Consider the following 21,549-nt stretch of genomic DNA (forward strand, 5'->3'; position numbering starts at 1 on the left):
CAAATCTGACTATTTTTAAGGTATTATTTTATAAATAAGTTTCCTGAAAAAACAATCCTTCGTAATACTTTACATCGAATTTATCGATTATTTTCAAGTACTACATGTAAGTCTCGTCACTGATAACGGTTTTCCTTTTAAGACTGTGCTTGGGTTTACACACTGTTTCACTGTCGTTTTACAAGAGTAACTGCATAGGAGAGTTGATTAATGTATACAAATGTGCAATACTGTACTGATATTGTTCAGTCTTTTCAAACATCTATATAGTCTATGATGCACATGTAAGCTTTCACATTAAAATCTGCAAACGGATTTAAACGTAGAATTTCAATATTTTCGGTAATTTTACTATAGATTAAATTAAAATATGAATTTCAAGTCCCCTTTTCAAACCATGAAAGTCCTCTCTGCTTATGAAATAGCATGATTACTCAACTGTATTAGAATGTCTTTATATCACCACAATCATGGCTAAATACAAGACCAAGGAAGGTAATTATTAAGTTTATATTAAAAAAAACCAGGACATACACCACGTGAATTTTATAGAGCAAGGTAAGGCGAGTATCTGTAGTGACGGGATCACGGGTGGGCGGCCTTCTGTTGGTTGATCCAGGAGAGGAAGGAAGTGACGCGTGTGTACACCCCGGGGGCGTTCCTGTCCCCACAGCCGTACCCCCAGGACACAATACCGGCCAGCTTCCAGACTCCGTTCTTCTTACAGACCAAAGGTCCGCCACTGTCTCCCTGTGATACAGAAAATCAAATCAAAACAAGTTCAGAATCAAACTTACTAAGCTTTGAAAAAAAGGTAGCGATTTTGGGACTTTATTATTTTGTTGTGAATAAATGATAAATGTGCTTTCTATTTCAAGTTATATTTCTCTCTACAGGTTTTTTGTTTGATAATATTCCCCCTTTGATCTTAGACAACCTGGATCTATGCACTTGTAGTTATATAAATGTGAAATAAACATAAAAAAGTTTAATATTTGTATGTTTCACAATCTCCATTTTCACCGTACATAACCTTTTCACTTTACAGATAAATAGCACAAAAATAACGATACATACAAGCGTGTTGGGTATAGCAATTTTAGTCTGTCCCGAAAAACTGCAAAGCAGACTACACGTAAAATAATAGTATACACCGCTGTTTAACAGGAATACATGGAGGACCACACAGCAAAATAAAACACATTGTTTGAAGCATCAAAAATTACAGTGATCCACACAGCAGAAGCAGATACAGCCATGAGAGTATTCGAGTCCAACAAAGCAAAGCCAGGGGGCGCTACTTCCGATCTGACAAATCAAAGTCAGGGGGCGCTTCAACCGACCTGACAAATTAAAGTCAGGGGGCGCTACTTCCGACCTGACAAATTAAAGTCAGGGGGCGCTTCAACCGATCTGACAGAACAACGCCAGGGGGCGCTACCACCAACCTGACAAATCAAAGTCAGGGGGCGCTTCAACCGACCTGACAAATCAAAGTCAGGGGGCGCTTCTACCGACCTGACAAAGCAAATCCAGGGGGCGCTACCACCAACCTGACAAAGCAAATCCAGGGGGCGCTACTACCGACCTGACAAAGCAAATCCAGGGGGCGCTACTACCAACTGACAGAGCAAAGCCAGGGGCGTTACTACCAACTGACAGAGCAAAGCCAGGGGGCGCTTCTACCGACCTGACAAAGCAAAGACAGGGGGCGCCTCACCGACCTGAAAAAGCAAAGCCAGGGGGCGCTTCTACCGACCTGACAAAGCAAAGCAAGGGAGTGCTACTACCAACTGACAGAGCAAAGCCAGGGGGCGCTACTACCGACCTGACAGGCGTCCTTCCCGCCCGCTCTGAGCCCGGCACAGATGTTACTTGTGTGCACGTTATTTCTACCCAAGAAGTACTGACACTGGTAGTTGGACATTGTGGGAACGTCAACCTTTCTTAGAAACTGAGCACCAGGGGCGTTACCATTTTCATCTAAATAACAAACATAATCTTTTAACATAAAGAGAACCACATACAGTACGGCCCTGTCAATGCCATCTCCGTGTGTCAACAAACACCAACCAACATTGCATTCATCGGTACTGGTAACATTCGTCTGGAATGTAACTGGTGCACCCTGTAATCTAATGATCAACTCGATAGAAAAAGCAAACTTATATAAGACCTCTAACACTGTGCCGGATAGTTATGCCAGTTCCAAGGTGACATTTTTGCATCCGTCTAAGCTGCATATATCGAAAAATTCAAACATGCTATATGATAGGCCATTGCTGGCTGTGTGTTGATTGTCAATATTTCCTGTAGAAGATTCATCTCTCCTATTGGAATTATCATTTTCATATGGGATATTAATTTTTAAAGGTAAATATCTTACCTGTCAGGTGAGACACACTAACAACAAAAGTGGTTATATACTCTCCAGACAATAGACTATCATTTGGTATATACTATATGATGTTTTTGTCCGAAACTGAATCTTCATTGCATGGGGCAAAAATGTCACCTTAGCACTGGCATAATTATCCGGCACAGTGTTCTCTTTTTGGCCGTTTTATAAACAACGAGTAAGAGCAAATCTCTACTGCAAAACTCGGCACGTAAAAAACACTGGCATGTAGAGTGTAAGAATCCTTTTCTTTGATCAATCTATAAGCATTAATCTTCCAATTATAATTCAGTGGATGCTGGAAAACGTAACTCAACGTTGACAAGCGCATGTTCAACTCCGACAAAAACTATGTGATATGAATCTGTATGCGAAAAGTGGTTAGCTGATCTGCCGTATTAACACAATTTGACACTAAAGCTGAAACCCAGACATACAGTGGGGGAGATATATTGTTAAAAAGTATCACATGTAATTCCTAACCTACAATGGAAGAAGGGAGATAGATTTACAGTTTGACCAGTCTTTACCTGACAAGCGTCTTTACCACCTTGACGTAAACCAGCGCAAATATTGCTATTGTGAACCGCGTTGCCGAGGAAATATCGGCAGTTCGAGTTGGTCATTGTAGGAACATCCACTTTCTTCAAATATCTGGTTCCTGGAGCCCCGTTCTCATCTGGAGAGTGATAGGTACAGAAATCCAGACAGGCATGTTGGTCATGAACCAACTTTAAGATAAGTGTACATAGCTATTCATACTAGAGATAAATACATTACTATACCGTTGAAACCAGTTTCATATTACATATACAACAACATTCCATTATTTAAAAATCAATAGACAATATTTCACTCTCTTGAAGCAGGTGCTGGTCACATTTCAATTCTGTTTAGATAAGTATTTGCAAGCAAGAATATTAGAAGCAAACATTAAATGTTTTTTCCTTGTGTAAAATATAGGATCAATCTTTTAAACAAGTGAATATTGTTAACAAAGACTAACATTCAAGAAGTATACATTCATGTTAATTCATGAAATAAAATCTACACGTATTTTTTGTTTGTTTGAAAAATGAGAAGGGGTATTAAGTCGCCGACTCACCGAAGTAGGTGGCGCCCCAGCCAGTGACGGTACACGTCATCTGGTCGAAGCTGTCATGGGCGTTAGGAAGGCAGGCCGCCCGCACGTACTGCGTGTTAATGTCCACGGGCTTGTCCAGTTTCATCAGGGCGATGTCGTTCAGGTTTGTATGAGAGTTGTATCCGGTGTGGACGATCAAGTTACGCACGTGATGTACCTGAGTCGTGTACACGTGATGGCGATCGTGCATACCTACACCCACCGTCCAGTATCGGGCATTGTGGTAGCTATATAAATCATAGATTGCTTCATAAAATCTAAACCAACAATATCAGGAAAACCTATTCAATAGCCAGGATTCCATGTTGGGGTTGTTTAAAATTCAATTTGAAAAAATCTATAACAATACACCGGTCCAAAGTCGTCTGTTGCTTAAATCAAATGTTGAGGCGCACAACCGCTAAAATACCCAGGAGATGATTTTAATTCATAATATTTAGATCCTAGAGTTTTTTTATCCGTGTTTTCTTCATTTTGCGTAAAAAATACAAGTTGTGCAAGAGACGAACTTTTTCTGGGTGTATATGATGGGTTTTTGTTATACCAGCCTAAATGTTATTTAAATGATCTGTTAATCTGTGAATCTATTTTAATAAATAGTCTTTAATAAAAATCCTGCCTAAAAAATGCTCATAAAATAGGTCTGAATTGACCTATGACAGTGTCACAACAAAATCAAATCAACACAACATATTGTGCAGTAATGAATGCACAGTTACATATAGTAATACTCACTCTTCGAAGCAGTGGGCGGCTGTGGCGACCCACTGGGAATCAATCAGTGTGCCGCCGCACACGTGACTACCACCATACATTAGAGACACCTGTATAAAGGATGTATAAGATACTTTAACCACTTCAACTCTATAATTATAGTGTAATTAACAAATTTTGTTTATAATGTAAGGGTGTATTTATTGGATACCTGCCATGGGAATTCCCCGTGCGATGCAGTGGTTCCTCCCACTATCTTAGTATGGGTAGATCCGACCATTGATGTTCCGCAAGAAGCTGTCAATTAATCATAATTACTATTATAAATGAACATAACTGAAACATGAATCGGAATATACCATGCAACCACAACACAGTAAGCAAATTATTCTTCTACAATTGCATGTTTATACATGTAAGGTGAGCGCATCACCCCCCCCCCCCCCTCCCCTAAAATTGCCAAAAGAAAGTTAAGTTATACTGGCCAAGAAAATTATCAAATGTGATTCTTATTTATCAAATTTTGGAAAATTCATGGGATTTCTCTGTATTGGGCCGTTTTCAATGGTGTAGTATAAGACAACCCGTTGGTTCAACCACCTTTGAGTAATTGGTTATACTCAACTATAACCCGTGGGTTCAACCACCTTTGAGTAATTGGTTATTCTCAACTATAACCCGTGGGTTCAACCACTAGAGTTATTGGTTATACTCAACTATAACCCGTTGGTTCAACCACTAGAGTAATTGGTTATTCTCTAACAATAATCCATGGGTTCAACCAGATTTGATAATTAGTTTTTAGTTATATTATATAGCAAGTTTTAACCACTCTTCTATGCTTATTTTAATATACTAGACTTTGACCCGTGCGTGCAAGGTTGATTATGCATAATTGTGATCGATATCGGACATTTACCAAATAGATACATCGACACATCGATTGTTGACATTTTCATTACCAAACTTTAAGCCTGCAAAAAAGCTATTAATTTCACTACACTCTGCTTAGTTAGAATAATCAAACTGTGTCTCTGGACAGGCCTTCACCACAGTTAAAATGACTCCCATATACCGGTAATTAAATGTTGCAAAAAATTGCAGAATCGCTCCGAAACGATTTTGAAGAAAATAAATGAAGCTGCATTGAAAACAACAATCAAATTATTCGTTTTCATCAAAAAATTTACTTCATATTAATGAAGAACTCAACACTTTTTCACCAACATTTTTTGCTCGCTTCAAATTTACACATAATGTTGACATTTGGAACTCTCGGGATTTGCACTGAGTTAGAGTTATTTCCCCTATTTTCTTTGATGAACAGAATATGTATTAGCAAATGTTCAATGAAAATTTACACGTATTTGTATGATCGTTTCTGAGTTTATCAATGCAAATGTGGTATTGTGGAAACATAATTGAGACCCTCCCGTGATTTAGCGTGAATGTAATGCGCATGCGCAAGATTGTAAAATCCAAAAAATTCAGATGACTTCCGGATTTTTAAAAGGAATTTTCGTTATTGATTAATTAGCGAAGCTTGATTGAGAAAAAATCAAAACAAATTGGTAATTTTAAGTACCAATGATGTTTAGAATACATGTACATATAAAACAAAATGCAGCACTTTCTCGGTATTATAGCCAAAAAATTCGAGTCTATTATTTTGATCTACTAGTAGTATGGATACCAGCTGGCATTGCTATCTGTTATAAGGGTTTAACATTCGTGGCCAATTTGATACATATTGATCTCCTGTAGAAGAAGAGCTCTATATGAAATATTAGGAAATACCAAAATTTCAAAGACAAAGTATATAGAATTTTTCATAACTTAAAATATATTATAGCCTAACAAGTTATACCGTTAACTTTAAGTAGTTAATTTGGCTATCAAGCCTTCTTGAACTAAATTCTTAAAAACTAATTAGTTGAAGCAATTCCGCAAACAAAGAAAAAAAGATATTTTTTTACATCCCTGCAAACCAGAAGTTTTTGATGGGTTCAAAATCTCAAAGGTTTTCTAAATTAAAAAGATTTCTAGAATCATGGTTTCCCTCATGGGTCCCTCACCAGGGCTTTGCCCTTGACCCACTGGGGGTCTCAAGGCGGCCCGAAGACTCCTTGCCTACAACTGGCACCCTCTCTGACTCCAAATTCTTGATTAGCTCCTAAGCCGATAAATAAATGGTTTAAATGTACCATACTCATAGTCTTAGAGCATTTCCCTTTAGTTATGGCGGTGTTAGTCCAGTGCCTGCTTGTAGGACTAAGGGATCGTGACAGATAAGATCCTCTAAGTGTGTCACCTGTACTATAGACCGCTCTCCTTGATCAAGAACGACTCCCTATACTTTCAACTCTCCTTTGGTTAAATTCATATTCAAATGATCTTTGTGTTATGTGTATTGTAAAGAAATACCTACTTCAATAGAATTACTATTTTCTATTTATTAACATTTGTATTAGCATGTAATCACTTGTTATGTTATGGAAACATCGTTAAACAACAATAAATTCTATGCGTTTCTTATGTTACGCACGCAGGAACAGGATGTAAACAAATTCTGACTTTGTCCGTGACCGCTTCCGGGTCCAGCACCTACCGGCATTAGTTGAGACACTTCCGCTTCCGTGACTGGGAGCGGCTGTTGTGACGTGGTTGTGAATTATGGTGGGCGGGATACAACACTTCTGCAGGAAACCACAGAAGTTATAGGTGTAGCTGTCCCCGACATGGCACCCCTCATAGAGCGTGACGCAACGTCCGTGAAGAGATGTGGAGCAAGCTAAAGTTTAAAAAAGTATCTGTAAACCAAGCTGTAAAGAAATAGTACACTTCAAAGGGACTTTGACACGATTTGAGCTCAAATTTTTCAAAATTTATTTTTTCAATTTTAATATCTTGATTTCTCAACAGGGGTGTTCTTAATGCTTTGACAAAATTTGAAAGTCAAATATCGAGTTACAAGCAAGTTATAGAGGCTTTAATTCTTTGTTCTGTAATTTTATTGTTTACATATGTGTTGTATTGGTTTAAATCTAAGGTTGATTTTTGTTGTTGATAAAATTATTTATGAACACATTGAATCAGTTTATCTTGATTTCGCAAATTATTTTCTCAACGAAATTGTAATTTCTCTACTTCACACGATTTGTAAACGAATATAAGACTCGAGCTCTGTTTACATACCAACGACTTCTTTCCTCTGTATCTCGCTTTTAACATGATTTCTAGCATTCAAATTTTGGTGAATCATTCAAAATACAAAAGGAAACTATTTCATACCTTAAAATCAAAACTAAATTTTCATCTGAAATCGTGTCTAGGTCCCTTTAAACATATAGTCTATACCCCAAAAAATAGACGTACATATGTATCTTATTTATATCCTCTGCTGCCATTCAACTGTTCTGTATATTTCCTGTATTTGAAATACATAATGCATTAACCTATGACAGGTATTTACATCAACTAGGTATTTTCATATCGCTATAGAAAATAGTGCGTCATACTTAGCTAAACAAAAGGCCCATGGGCTCAATAGTTCCACGTGTCATTTTTTAATATTAGTTTTTTTTTTGTACACATTTTACAACAGTGTTAAACTTGTTAAACTTTAAACCTTTTTGGGGCCTCAATAATAGTCTGGGGGTAACGATTTTAACAGTTTAGGATCTACATTATTTGAGGATACTGGCATGGTAACCTATACATTTCTATGTTGAACTTGAACCCCGTCTTGGGGCCGCAGTATTCATTAGTCCGTGGGTCACGGTTTTAACAATTTAGAATCTACATCATTTGATGATGATGCATAGTAATTTCACCAATTGTAGCACTGTAGTTTTTGAGAGGAAGATTTTTTAAATATTTCCCTATATATATATTTCTATGTTAAACTTGAGCCCCTTTTGGTCATGGGATCTTAGTATTTGCCCGATTTTAACAGTTTAGAATCTATATTATTTGAGGATGCTTGCATAGTAATATAACTAATTGGAGCATTGTAGTTCTTGAGAAGATTTTTAAACGTTTTCCCTGAATATTTCAATGTTACACTTTGAACCCCTCTTTGGGCCCCAGTTTTAGACCGGCGGTCACGATTTAACAATTCAGAATCTTCACTATATATAAAAGCTTTGGTGTAAATATTAGCATTTCTGGTGCAGTAGTTCTTAAGAAGATTTTTTAGACATGCACCATATTTTAACTGTTTTGCAATTGTATCCCTTTTAAAATTGGGTTTACTCTTTATTTCAACAATGAAGAATATTCTTCCCATAAATATAGATTTGAACCAAGTTTGGTTAAATTTGACACAGTTATTCTAGAGAAGGAGTAAAAAATGTGACAAGTTTACAGACAGACGGACGGATGGACGACGGACAACAGGTGATCAGAAAAAGCTAAAAAAAAAAAAAAAAAAGTACAATAATAGTGTCCATTGATGTCCTGTTTTATACATTTGTTGTTGACAATACGTGGATAATTTTTCATCCATCTATCATTGAGAACGTGAAATCCATGGACTTGGACAAGCTCATCCTAACCTACTCTAAATTCCTTTAGATTCATCACGATGAATGTGTAAATTTTGTTCTGCATCACTCGCTTTATTTATAGCCACATGAAACAACTAAGAAATCATCTGATTGTTTGATTAGATAAAATTATTTTGATATATTACATGCAGTATGGTAAGCTGTACATGTGTGAATATTATAATTAAATTGAAATATTTATGGTCTAATACTTCTTTTGACTCAATGCATGCTGATTATCTGATAACCTTGTATAACGACAATATTTGACAACTTTTTCTTGCAATTTAAATACTAGTACTATACCCACTTGTGTTGACATAAATTGTGTGAACAAAAATGATAAACCAGATACATCCTGATAAACAGACTTGTTGAGTTGATTATAAACAGTCTTACTTAACGCTGATGCTGATTATTAAAAGCCTTTACTTGACACCAACGATGATTCAATTTTAAACAGCTTTCTTGACGCCGATGATGAGTTAATTACATGTATAAACAGCCTTACTTGACGCCGAAGCTGAGTTAATTCCCAGGAAAAGAAGGCACGCGGCGAGGGACCACATCTTGAGTGGAGCTGTAGCGGACTGGACAGCGGGGACAGGGGACGTGAGAATCGATAGGCCACAATCAGATGGCGCCAGATTACACGCTCGTGATTCCTAGTGCCAGTTATAAATAGTTATCCAACCAAAGAAAACATTACAAAAGTCCTCATCTTATCAACTCAGTAAGAGTTCCTGTAGTTTTGTAATCTAACAGTAAACGTCCCTAGCTCATGTCACATGTGATTCAATATCATACTATGACACTGGTACATAGAGACTTCGGTCAGCATCTCAGGTGTACACTATTTAATACAGATTGTTGTTGTACACCTTTTACAAGAATTGGTATTGTTCAGTCGCCATTTATGGCGATTGTTTTTCAGCACTGGACGATGATTGCTGTTATATGTTATGAATTGGTTAATGTTGTTGTTTATAACTGATATTTATAACATTAACCGGTGATTGTTGATATACAACATTAACCGGTTATTGTTGATATACAACATTGACCGGTTATTGCTGTTGTACAACCTTGCCCGGTGGTTGCTGTTACACAACATTGACCGGTATTTGCTGTCTACAACATTGACCCATAAGTGTTGTTATACAACACTTACAGGTGATTGTTGATATACAAATTTAACCGGTTATTGTAGTTGTAAAACATTACTCGGTGGTTGCTTTAATACAATACTAACTTGAATTATTGTTGTACAACATTGACCGGTGATTTTTGTTATACAACATTAACCGGTGGTTGTTGTTATGCAACATTACTTACTTACTTACTGCCCGTGACGCCTTTGGCGTATAGGGCAGTAACGAGGGCTCTCCATCCCTGTCTGTCACTGGCTAGCTTCTGGAGAGTGCCCCAGCTTCTCTGATGCTCTTTCTTCTCGGCTTCCACTGTTCGCCGCCAGGTAACTTTTGGTCTCCCTCTCTTCCTTTTTCCTTCTGGTGTCCAGAAGAGGGCTGTCTTTATGATGAATTCAGGGTCCCTTCTGAGTATGTGGCCAATCCAGGTCCATCGTCTCCTGGTGATGATGGTGGCCATATCCTCCTGATCGCATCTGCTGAGAAGGTCCTGATTTGAGATGGTATTTGGCCAAAATACTTTTAGGATTCTTCTCAGGGACTTGGTGTGGAAAGTTGACAGTTTGTTAAGGTCGTTCTCTGTCATTCTCCAGCACTCTGAACCGTACAAAAGAATTGGTTTGGTGCAGCTTTTGTACAGTTTGAGCTTTGTCCTGTTGGTATACTGGCTGGATTTCCACACAGCTAGCAAGTTCTTAAATGCTGCTCTGGCTTTGGCTAGTCTCTGCTGAATGTCCCTGTCTGCTCCACCATCTGTTGTGACAATACTCCCTAAATAGGTAAAGTTGTTTGTAAATGGAAGGATGTGATTGTCCATTTTAATTCCTTGTGGGTTATTCACATTTAGGGTCATGACTTCAGTTTTCTTGGTATTGATCTTCAGTCCAATGTTTCCAGCATACTCGTGTAGCCTATGTGTTTTGTCTTGGATGTGCTGATGGGAGTGGGAAAACAGGACAATATCATCGGCAAAGTCCAAGTCTTCAAGTGTTGTGAACGTTCCCCATCTGATATGCCTCTTGGGATGTCTGATGTTGAGTTCCTCATGACCCAGTCGATGGCTATGCAACATTACCTAGGGATTGTTGTAATCCAACATTGACCGCTAATTTTTATTGTGCGACATTAACCAGTGGTTGGTTTTATACAACAGTGATTTGGAATTGTTGTACAACTTTGATCAGTGATTTTTATTATACAACATTTATCAGTGATTGTTGTTATACAACAGTTATCTGGAATTGTTTTTGTAAAACGTTAACCGGTGATTGTTGTTATACAACAATGCCCGGTGGTTGTTGATATACAACATTGATCAATAAGTGTTGTTATACAACACTAACAGGTTATTGTTGATATACAACATTAACCGGTTGTTGCTGTTATACAACCTTGTCCACAACATTGACCTTATTGGTGGTTATTGTTTTACTACATCAACCGGTGATTGTTGTTGTTTGAAATGACTGAATATTGTTTTGTTACAGCATTGATTCATGATATTGTTTTACACCATGTATTTTTACAGCAATAATAAAGGATTATGGTTACACAACATTGACCGGTGATTTTTCTATACATGTATATGGAATTGTAGTAGCATAAAGCATGCTAAGATTTTGACTAATGTACATGTAGGATTGTTAGTAAAACTTGTGAAATCTTGGTACCTGCCAAAGTCCTACTTTAGCATGTCTTATAATGTAACATAAAGCAAACTTAACAAAGTATTGGCTTAGTCATGCTTATGTTAAAACGTAGAGACAAATTGCAATAATCCCTCTTATCAAATTATAGGGTATTAATAATAAATTATCTTTTCTATTTAGTTTCTTGTTTATAGGTGTATATAGATAGAAGTGCTTAGAATCTTGGTAATTGGGGTAGAAATTAATGTACGGTCGAAAAATTCAAGATGGCATAAGTTTATTGTAGATACACCAAACATTTTTATATAACTTAAATCCAAGGCGATGTATTCAGTCGTATATCCACTAGTTTAGTCGTTCTCGAAGATTGGAGGTGGCGTACTATTGAGATGCCGTTAGAACTCTGTTCTCTGTTGTTGTATTATTAATGTTTCAATCAAATATTGTTCATTTTGTTGATAATAGTATTTATGAACTTATTGAGTTAGTTTATATTATTTTTCACCAGTCATTTTGTCAAAAAAATAGTAATTCCCTACATTACCTTTTCATTATTTGTAAACAAACATAAGACTTCAGCTTTGCTTATATAAAATAAACAATGGTATCTTACCGCTGTAACTCGCTTGTAGCTTGACTATAACATTCAACATGTTGGTCAACCATTCCAAATACACCAGTAAACCATTTGATACACCAAAAAATAATACGTACTAAAGTCCTACTGTCTTAGACTCAAGTACCCTTTATATTAGGAACCTCAGAACAGCATTGGGTGATAATTTTTTGGTGGGGAATTATGGTGTTCCGTTGGGGCGACTCGCAATTTCGCCTTTTAGTCGACGAAGATGCGAGAGAGCAAAGTTGCGAAGGTGAATGTGCATAGATGCAACGGCGAAGATGCGAAGGCGAAGGAGCGAAACTACTATCGCTCATTCGTCTGGCATAAAAATGTAACTCCTACAAGTTTTAAAGTGAATTTAATATGAATTAGGAAAATCTTTAAAAATTCCCCACAGCTTAAAAAATAATATTATTTTTCTCGCAAATGCTGGGCGTCTTACATCCCTTTCAGAAATGAATTGAAATTGATGACTGTGTCACAATTATTGTCTTCAGAGTAAATCAAATGCATAACATTAAGCATAATATCAAACATATATTTAACATACAGTTGCTTAAAATCAACAATTATAAATGTATATAGTATTGTAAATCAAAATAAAATTGTTTACCAAATATTGATTTCAGTAAATACTTACTGCAAAATTACCGGTAACTTAGCAACATAAATATTCATATATCTTGTGTACAGACTTTTTGAACCTGAAATTTTATTTTAAAATATTTGCTTGACATTTGACAAGATCGTGTATTTCCTACTATTAGTATGTCTAAACAATTCTCAATTTCAATTATACAAAAAACTCCCAAAAAGAATCATCAATAATATTTCTTATTGCAACAATCAGATATCATGTAATGACAGTAATGTGCAATGAATAAATGAGTACTATAGTAAATAATGATATAATCCATGACATAAATAGCTGATAAACTGCTTGAATGATGGTGCTAGGTTGGCGACTGTGACCTTTTGACGACCTTTGCCTCCAACATTTTCTCCCTCTCCTGCTCTCTCATCCTCTGCTGGACTCGCTGAAGATCTTCCTTCTGTTTCTGCTGCTGAATCTTCAAGGCTCGTCGCTAAACACAAAGCCATTATTTACTGTGTCAGTTAGATATACTATTTAAAGACTGTTTTGGACATTGTTTTATTTAGAGAGTGACAGCATCGTAAGATGTCTATATTGAACTAAAATCTCAAGTCGGGTCTATACTTCTCGCGAATAAATGAAAACAAAAAACTGTAACAGGAACATGAAAATCAACATTTCAAGGTGAAAATATATGTATCTAAATTATGTGAAAAAAAGTTGTTTTTTCCGAATAGGATGCTTGCACAAATATCACAAATTGTACCTGAGAGTTAACCAACTTTCCTTAACATGTATAACATGTACAAGTCTATGTTGAAAACTTCGACACGGGCTCCAATTTTGGAATCTTTTATTAGTAAAAGGGAGGCAATATTTGTGAAAATAATATTCAAGTATTTAAGCCTGTACAGCAAAGCTTTAGTTTAATGTCTTCTCCCCCGACTACTGCTAGATTTATTATATTTATTGCATGATGAAAAGGGAGTTTAATAAAGAAGATAGCGCAAGGCATTGGTTTAATTTCAAAATTAATTTTGTCCATCAAATTTTATAAAACGAAGTTTGCAGAAGCACAATATATAAAATTTATCAGTTTGAATATTTTAACGAACGATAAGAAAGAAATATTGCCACAAGTTTGGGTGCTATCGAAAATTTTAACGTAAACAGCCTAGTTATATAAAAATACCTAACCACTTATCCATTTCAGTCACAATTTAGTGCGTTATCTATAAATGTTATATGCGACTTCGACCTCGAATTTACGGATTTGTAGTATATAAAAGGCTCACTTGTAAATATACAAAATGATATAGTGTTTTTGTTGATTGAAATCGATTGTTTTCCTTTAGACCTTTTAATTAGATTATGACAAATATAGAGAAGACTTGAGTTCAAACAGTTCCTAACTCAACGCAAAAACCTAAATGATTTTTTTATCGAAATTTGAAAGTTTCTTTAATCACTCAAGTAATATGTCAAAAATGTGTGAGGTTTCTAAAGGGGTTGTTTGTGAAATTTTATTTAAATGGAGACACAGCTGTTTTTGTCTCTGTCATAATACTGTCTTTATCAGGTGAAGCATTATATAGAATTATCATGATGAGGACACAGGAACCATTGGATTTTCTTTTATTACTATATCTGTAATTCATACAACAAATTTACAATAATAGGCATTGCAAATTTGTTATAATTTTCCTTCCCTTTTTGTATCAGATAAAATTAAGTGATTTATTCAGTTATTCATGAAAAGAAGTTTAAAATGTACACAAATTTAAAGCCTAATAAAGCAAAATTGACCATGGACTAAAATGGATAACAACAGATGTTGAGTGACTCAGATGACAAAAAAAGCAGTAATGACTAGCAAAATTATTCCTATTACCTAGGATGAAGTGTGTAGATACTATTAAACTACTGTACACTCAGTGATGTGGACACATGATTACACACAGTCTATATATATATATCTGCCTTACCTTTAGTTTAACACCCTTGTCTGACAAAAAGTTCATCTCTTTTTTAAGGTTGATTAATTTCGTGTGATATTTCCTGGCTTGGTTCATCTACAATGATAATTGGCGATATGCTGCACTTCAAATCATCATATTCAACAAGAGTATAAACATTGAACAATGAAGTCAAATTCAAGAGACAGTTGTCATTTCTTTAGGACAAAAGATAAAAGTATGTGAAATAAAATTGCACCATCTCAATAAATACAAGTTTGAATATGGTTTGGTTCAAAGCAAAAGAACTGCTCTGAAAAAAAAATGAATTTCATTCATCAAGACAATTTGGTGTAGGAAATACTCATAGTATCCTAAAGATTGATTTTGCTTCATAAATTCTTTCCTGTTTCATCATCTTAAAAAATACTAGTAAGGTCACATACAAAAAATATTTTTAAAAAGCACGCTCACATACCCCACACTCTACTAATGCTTGACAATGCTAAAGATAATGAATGGCCAGGTGCCAATAATACACAAAATAAAAATCGGGGATAACTCTCAAACAAGAGGCCTAGGGGCCACATTGTGCACATGAGCACAAGAGCTAACAAAGGCTTTAGACTATCTTTAGAGTATCAAATAGAAAATATCTAGACAACTAAGTGGAGAATATTATGATTTTCAAAGATTTTAAAATTTTCTCCAACATATAAGTTACATGTATTGACCAACATTGACCTCCTTTTGTTGATTTAGTTTTTGAGAACATTTTTAAAGATTTTTCCTTATAAAAAATACAAACACTCATCAATAAATGTGGCTTCACCCTAGCCCTAGAGATCATGATTTGATCAAACAAACTTGACGTATCTAATTTACCTGAAGATGCTTCCAGACAAGTTTCAGCTTTTCTGGCTGATTGGTTTTTGAGAAGATTTTTAAAGGTTTTTCTCTAAATAATATTCTTATGTAAAAATTAAACCTCCAATTGTGGCCCCAACCTACCCCTCTGTATCATGATTTGTACAAACTTAAATTACACTGCATGAGGATGCTTCCACACAATTATAAGCTTTTCTGGCAAATTGGTTTTTGAGAAGAGGATTTTTAAAGATTTTTCTCCATATCATGTTTTGTTATGTAAAATTCCAACCTCCCATTGTGGCCCCACCCTACTCCTAGGGATCAGGATTTAAACAAACTTAAATCTACACAACCTGAGGATACTTTCACATATAATTTAGTTTCTTTATGCTGACGGTTTTTGAGAAGAATATTTCTAATCTTTCTATTACTTCTGAAATTGCTCCAGATGACATGAAAGTTGCTAGACCACTATATAAAAAGGTAGCTCATTTGATATTATATAAATAGTGCCTGTTTGGGAGAGTAACAGTTGAAATTGACACCCCGAGAAAACCATTGTCAACCGACGCGAAGCGGAGGTTGACAATGGTTTTCGAGGGGTGTCAATTTCAACTGTTATCCTCCCAAACAGGCACTATTTATTTTGTTATACTGAATGTCTTTTTTGAAATTTTTAAGAAAATTTTACTGCTTTTATATAGGAATAACGTGAATTCTACAGCAAACCGTACGCGCATAATTTTCGCGCATGTAACATTTTTTAATGTTACCCGTTGCCAAGTGCGTTGCTAACGCTGAGGGTAATAGTAAATATTATTAACTGCGTCTTAACCAATCAGATTTCAGTATTTAACATGAAAGTATAACAATGGAAATTATAGACCTGTTAGTATTTTTTTTTGTTTTTAAGATTTTAGAGAAGGCTGTTCATTCACAACTTGTAAAGTATTTAGACCAACACAAAAATTCAAGTTTCAATAAGCTTTTAGAAGCCATTTTCTACTAACACAATTAATAATATAATTGTTGATTTTATCAAAAGACAATATGGCTAAGGGCCATTATGCAGGTGTGATTATGCTGGATTCTGTCAATCATGAAATTTTATGTAAAAGGTATTGGTATTAGAAATACTGAATGGTTCAAATGTATTTATCAAATAGAGAACAGTATGTCGAATTATAAAATGTTATCATTGTCAGTTCATCAGGGTTCTGCAAGGTAGTATTCTTGGTCTTTTGTTATTCCTTATTTATGTCAATGATATGGCTTCCAGTATTGATCCCGAATGTAAACTTATTTTATATGTCGACAATAGTGCAATTTTATTTTCTCATCATAAAAAAACCCAAATTTTATTTAGGAGATGCTTTGAGCTGTTTTAAAACATTCTTCACTTAAGTATTGAATCATTTTTTTTTTAAAGATACAATCTCAAAACTGCAGCGGTGTGTGCATACAAATTGAGTAACGCCCAGTGAACCTGCAGCATATGAAGCCTGACAAGTATTATGAAACCCTACAAATAGATATACAGTATCCAGCAAAATCTGGCATACTATATACAGGATATAGAGTTCAAGGGATATAGCCATGCTCCATAAAAACCATCAATGCTGATGGTTGAGCAACTGTTCCCTGATACTTACTGTTTTACTAAGCTCCTCAATATCTCTGCAATCAGCAAATTTTGAGTTCTCCTGCTGCACAGACTCAGTGAGGAACTGCTGGTTCTGTCTGAACAGAAATAAAAGTCATAGTACTTAAGTACAAACGGGAGTTGATTTTATTATAATATTATTCATATGTAATTTTGCATGGCAAATAGTTTCTTATAGCTATATTTGAATAATTCCACATATTTTTTAAAATATGAATTATTGGTCTCTTCCGACAAGAATTCTGAGATTTAGATGGAAAACCCCCTTATGAATCATGTTGTGTAACATTTAAAGATAGAATTAACGCCATCAAACTATAACAGTAATCGAAATATTTCTGGAAAATTGTATCCAAGCAATAATAAACTCTGGCATAGGAAAAAGTGAGACTACAAACAATTGTTTGCACCATTTTAAATCTAATTATTTTCAAGGTATTTATAAGTAAGTTTCCTTGAACACTTGAAAAGCAATGCTTCTGCATGAATTCCTTACATCTAATCTATCTATCATTTTCAAATACATGTACATAAAAGTTCTAAATCTAGTCAGTGGTGATTATTTGTGCTTAGGTTGAAACAGTCTGTTTCACTTCCAGTTTGCCAGAGTAACTGCAAAGGAGAGTTGATTAAAATCAACTCCCAAAAATCAGCAGGAAAAGTTTGAACGACAAGTCAGATAGATAACAGTTATTCTTCTGTATATATATAGTATTTATTATACTTTCATGTTAAATACTGAAATCTGATTGGTTTAGACGCAGTTGGTAATTTGTTCTATTACCCTCAGCATTAGCAACACACCTAGCAACGGGTAACACAATGAATTGTTACATGCTCATATCCAACAACATGTATCTAGAAAAAATAGAACGTTATATATTCACCTGCACCTGACCTAAGGAGGTCAATAATTCAATATAACATTTGATTTTCTCTACAATGGACTAAAAATAGATCATCCAATGAAATATCACTTTTCTCAATTTGTTCGGCTATGGCTTCAAACTAAGATCTTTGCTTTATAACACTCAGTTTAATATATCTGTACCAGTTTGCTGCTGAATCATAAAATAAAAAAACTATTGCTGTTTTTTCGATTAATACCATGTTTTATCTACCCTCAAAGTACAATCTTCATGCACCTTGCCTCAGCTTGGTGAATATTGTACTTTTTGGGTAGCTTAATCATCATATTGACCTTAATTAAGAACAGCACTAATTGCATATAATCTATGGATCTTCCTACCCATATTTTTTTTAACTTGTTTTTAATAAGCCATATGGCAAAATTCATTTAATTTTTTAATTTTACTGAGCAGTAAATCCTTGATAATATGTCATTAAGTAATCTCATTGATAAAGTTTGCTAAAAAAGAATTTTAGTAAACAGCATGTACATGTATGTTATGATCTAGCAGTGTTATTGTTTGTATAATTCTGAATTTGTATGGTATCAGCACAGATCCTCTACAAATGTACAAGTAGCAAAACTTACAGCAGATCATCCAATGAGCTCTTTGATTTCTGCAAGGATGGGAGACAAATTTCTAGCAGACCTATGGACAGCTTCTCTACCATTGAGGGGTCCACAGCTGTCCAGCTCTCCTCTTCAGGGAGTGGACCCTCCCCAGTCTCGGGGGCACCCTGTGGATCCTTCTCATGTATGTCAGTACTCTCTTTGCTTCTGTCAGCTGTTGGAAGTACACATCACCATATTACAGATAAATAACCATGAGATTATACAAATAGGAGATTGACTTAATTAGTACAGGCATTACCATCCATTTCTCTGCTCTGCTGATCACCTCTCTGCTCCTCGACAGCTGGATCCCCAGACATTGTTGGACTCAATGACCAGATGATACTTATGTTGTAATATTCAGGTCCCAAAACTTTTCTATCCTATATAGTCTGTCACCAAAAAACTGATTGGTTACAATTTATAATTTAAGAATCAATCACAATTTTCATAATTATTAATTGAAACTGATAGGCCATGCATCATAAACAACACAAGTGTCACCCTTATGAACAGGTTAATATACATTTATAATGGGATGGGAGAAATACACATAATGATGGACCAGACCAGGATTCAAACCTGGGACCCCTGAATCTCTAGTCACTGATGCTTTACAAACTGAGCTATCAGGTGCCAGTATACAAAACGGTCTGACTGTCACATTTCTCTATTCCAAGAAGGTCACCACAGACTCTTCCCCTTGCAGGAGTTGTCAGTTCCAAAGGCTGGCACGGCACCAAATGTAACGTAATGGGAGAAAATGATGATGGATCAAACCAGGATTAGAATTCCATCCCCCTATATTTACATTTTTCAGTGTCTATGCCTGTGATAACACTACGTATCGATTTTGTACTATTAATATAACCCATAATACAAATGACGCCAAATTGTGGCGCCAGCGGGGTTTGCTTATTTATATTTAAATATTTAATCGTACAATGGCTTAAAATTATATAAATATAAGTAATAAGGAATCATTTTTTGAATATTATGAGGTAATAATTTCGGTCAGGGCGTGATCAAATCTAACAATCATTTATTGGATTTGATCATGCCCCGACCAAAATTATCACCTCATAATACTCAAAGAATGATTCCTAATGAATCTGTAGTTACTAGGTGCTCTACAAACTGAGCTATCAGGTGCAAGCATTCGTACTGGTCTAACTGTCACATTCCTCCAGGGCCCCCATTAAATGATCTTTGCCCTTGAAGATCACCCCAGGCTCTTTCCCTTGCAGAAGTTAACCTGTCAATTTCAGGGGTTGGCACGGCATGAAATGTAACATGAGATGGACCAGACCAGGATTCCTACCTGGGCCTCTGAACTAGTACTGCACAGTGTCAGCGGCTTGGGGTAAAATGCTGACGATGGACCCTCCACTTTGGAGGGTCCATAGTGGAGGGGGTGGAGCTTGGTGTGTCAGTCTTAATTAAGAGTCAGTTTGATCTGTCATCCCAATTTCATCATGCACCAAATAGCTAAAACATATGGGTTGTTTATTAGAAATTAAAAAAAAGGAGAGGGAGGTCCTAACATTTAATGAATTTAGCAACTTCAAATGAACTTTATCAGGATACATAAATTACTCTATGTTTGTGTAACAATTATTCTGAGTCCAGTGAGACTGTGAACAGGAGGTTAACTCACCTCAACGTTGGGAGAGATTTATCTTTTTTCCCCCGAGTAACATATTAATAGTAAAAAAAAAATGCTATGGATGTTGACAATTATTTACAGAAAAATTAAGAAAACCACCCGATGATCTTGTTCTCAAACAATATGATTATCGGAAATATCTGAGTCCGAATTCCAAGTCACCAAGAGTGTCAGCTTCGTTGCAATATATGTATTAACAATGCGGATTGTTGTCGGAGACAATGTCCGGTGTTTGAAATGTCTCGCCATGTCATAGTGCATTTAGAAATTTCAGCACAATTATCTTCAGGACATAGGGACATTTAAAGGAAATGTAATATAAAATAAATTAATCATTTTTACAAGACTTACACTTTTGTAGTAAGAATAAAATTCATAAGCTGTTATAAATTTTTGTCCACTTCAGCAATAATGCAACTGTAATATTTTTACTATATACACCTTGTGTAGAACTAATGAACAATATGTACTTTTAAAACACCCAGCACCTAAATGAAAGTGCCACCATTCGTCATCGTCAATTAGGGGAGAGAAGTTTTATGTGCTTGTGTTTAAAAGTCATATAAATAAAACAATGTGCCCCATTCTGTTTCTGATAACATAATTGGAACGACAGATCAAACGGACTCTGAATTAAGACTGACACACCAAGCTCCACTATGGACCCTCCAAAGTGGAGGGTCCATCATCAGCATTTTTCCCCAAGCCCAGTGTCAGCTAGATAGCTCAGTTAGATGGACATTGGTAAAGCACCTGACAAGAGATCCAGGAGGTCGTTGTTCGAATTCGAACTGATCCGTCATTATTTCCCCATTTCCGTTACAATCATATCAACTGAAAAATTATTGATATTGAAGAACAAACTTTAATAACTGGATCAGGCTATGAAAATGTCTCTGGCTAAAAGAGCTCTAAAGAGCAATACCCGGAACGTACATAAATATACTCAAATAGCAATTTGTCTACAGTTCATAAACTTTTACGACTCATAGTGTAATACATTTGCACACATTTTAGAAAACTTACATTTCATATTCAGATATATTGTTTTGATTT

General features: G+C 35.6%; 2 protein-coding genes across 4 annotated transcripts; both read right to left on the reverse strand.

The window, feature by feature from the left end:
* Window positions 1-491: 491 nt before the first annotated feature.
* On the reverse strand, window positions 492-9,476 carry LOC105331575 (tryptase-2). 2 transcript variants are annotated; one of them, XM_034465240.2, is made up of 7 exons: window positions 9,315-9,476; window positions 6,865-7,047; window positions 4,468-4,553; window positions 4,278-4,366; window positions 3,504-3,769; window positions 1,829-1,983; window positions 492-750 (listed from the first exon to the last, which is right to left on the reverse strand). In XM_034465240.2, exons 1-7 carry the CDS (start codon window positions 9,370-9,372, stop codon window positions 586-588), a joined length of 1,002 nt encoding a protein of 333 aa, XP_034321131.2. In that variant the 5' UTR covers window positions 9,373-9,476; the 3' UTR covers window positions 492-585. The 2 variants fall into 2 exon arrangements, with proteins under 2 accessions (XP_034321131.2, XP_034321132.2); XM_034465241.2 differs by lacking the exon at window positions 1,829-1,983 and adding an exon at window positions 2,929-3,077.
* A 3,088-nt stretch (window positions 9,477-12,564) lies between these two features.
* On the reverse strand, window positions 12,565-21,541 carry LOC105331574 (biogenesis of lysosome-related organelles complex 1 subunit 6). 2 transcript variants are annotated; one of them, XM_034465244.2, is made up of 6 exons: window positions 21,520-21,541; window positions 19,087-19,219; window positions 18,804-18,999; window positions 17,295-17,382; window positions 14,803-14,889; window positions 12,565-13,307 (listed from the first exon to the last, which is right to left on the reverse strand). In XM_034465244.2, the coding sequence occupies exons 2-6, from the start codon at window positions 19,145-19,147 to the stop codon at window positions 13,176-13,178; spliced, it is 564 nt and encodes a 187-aa protein (XP_034321135.2). In that variant the 5' UTR covers window positions 19,148-19,219; window positions 21,520-21,541; the 3' UTR covers window positions 12,565-13,175. The 2 variants fall into 2 exon arrangements, with proteins under 2 accessions (XP_034321135.2, XP_034321136.2); XM_034465245.2 differs by lacking the exon at window positions 21,520-21,541 and having other exon boundaries at window positions 19,087-19,258.
* Window positions 21,542-21,549: the final 8 nt, after the last annotated feature.

The sequence above is a fragment of the Magallana gigas genome, chromosome 1, assembly GCF_963853765.1.
Source record: "Magallana gigas chromosome 1, xbMagGiga1.1, whole genome shotgun sequence".
In the NCBI taxonomy this organism is placed as follows: Eukaryota; Metazoa; Mollusca; class Bivalvia; order Ostreida; family Ostreidae; genus Magallana; species Magallana gigas.

Excerpts from the sequence above, each read along its gene's own strand:
- LOC105331574 (XM_034465244.2), bottom strand. The coding sequence starts at position 19,147 with ATGTCTGGGGATCCAGCTGTCGAGGAGCAGAGAGGTGATCAGCAGAGC. Across the intron at positions 17,383-18,803 it reads AGCTCATTGGATGATCTGCT|ACAGAACCAGCAGTTCCTCA; the intron begins GTAAGTTTTGCT and ends ATTTCTGTTCAG. Across the intron at positions 14,890-17,294 it reads TTGAGGAGCTTAGTAAAACA|ATGAACCAAGCCAGGAAATA; the intron begins GTAAGTATCAGG and ends TTATCATTGTAG.
- LOC105331575 (XM_034465240.2), bottom strand. The coding sequence starts at position 9,372 with ATGTGGTCCCTCGCCGCGTGCCTTCTTTTCCTGGGAATTAACTCAGCT. Across the intron at positions 7,048-9,314 it reads TAACTCAGCTTCGGCGTCAA|CTTGCTCCACATCTCTTCAC; the intron begins GTAAGGCTGTTT and ends TTTAAACTTTAG. Across the intron at positions 4,554-6,864 it reads AAGTGTCTCAACTAATGCCG|CTTCTTGCGGAACATCAATG; the intron begins GTAGGTGCTGGA and ends ATTAATTGACAG.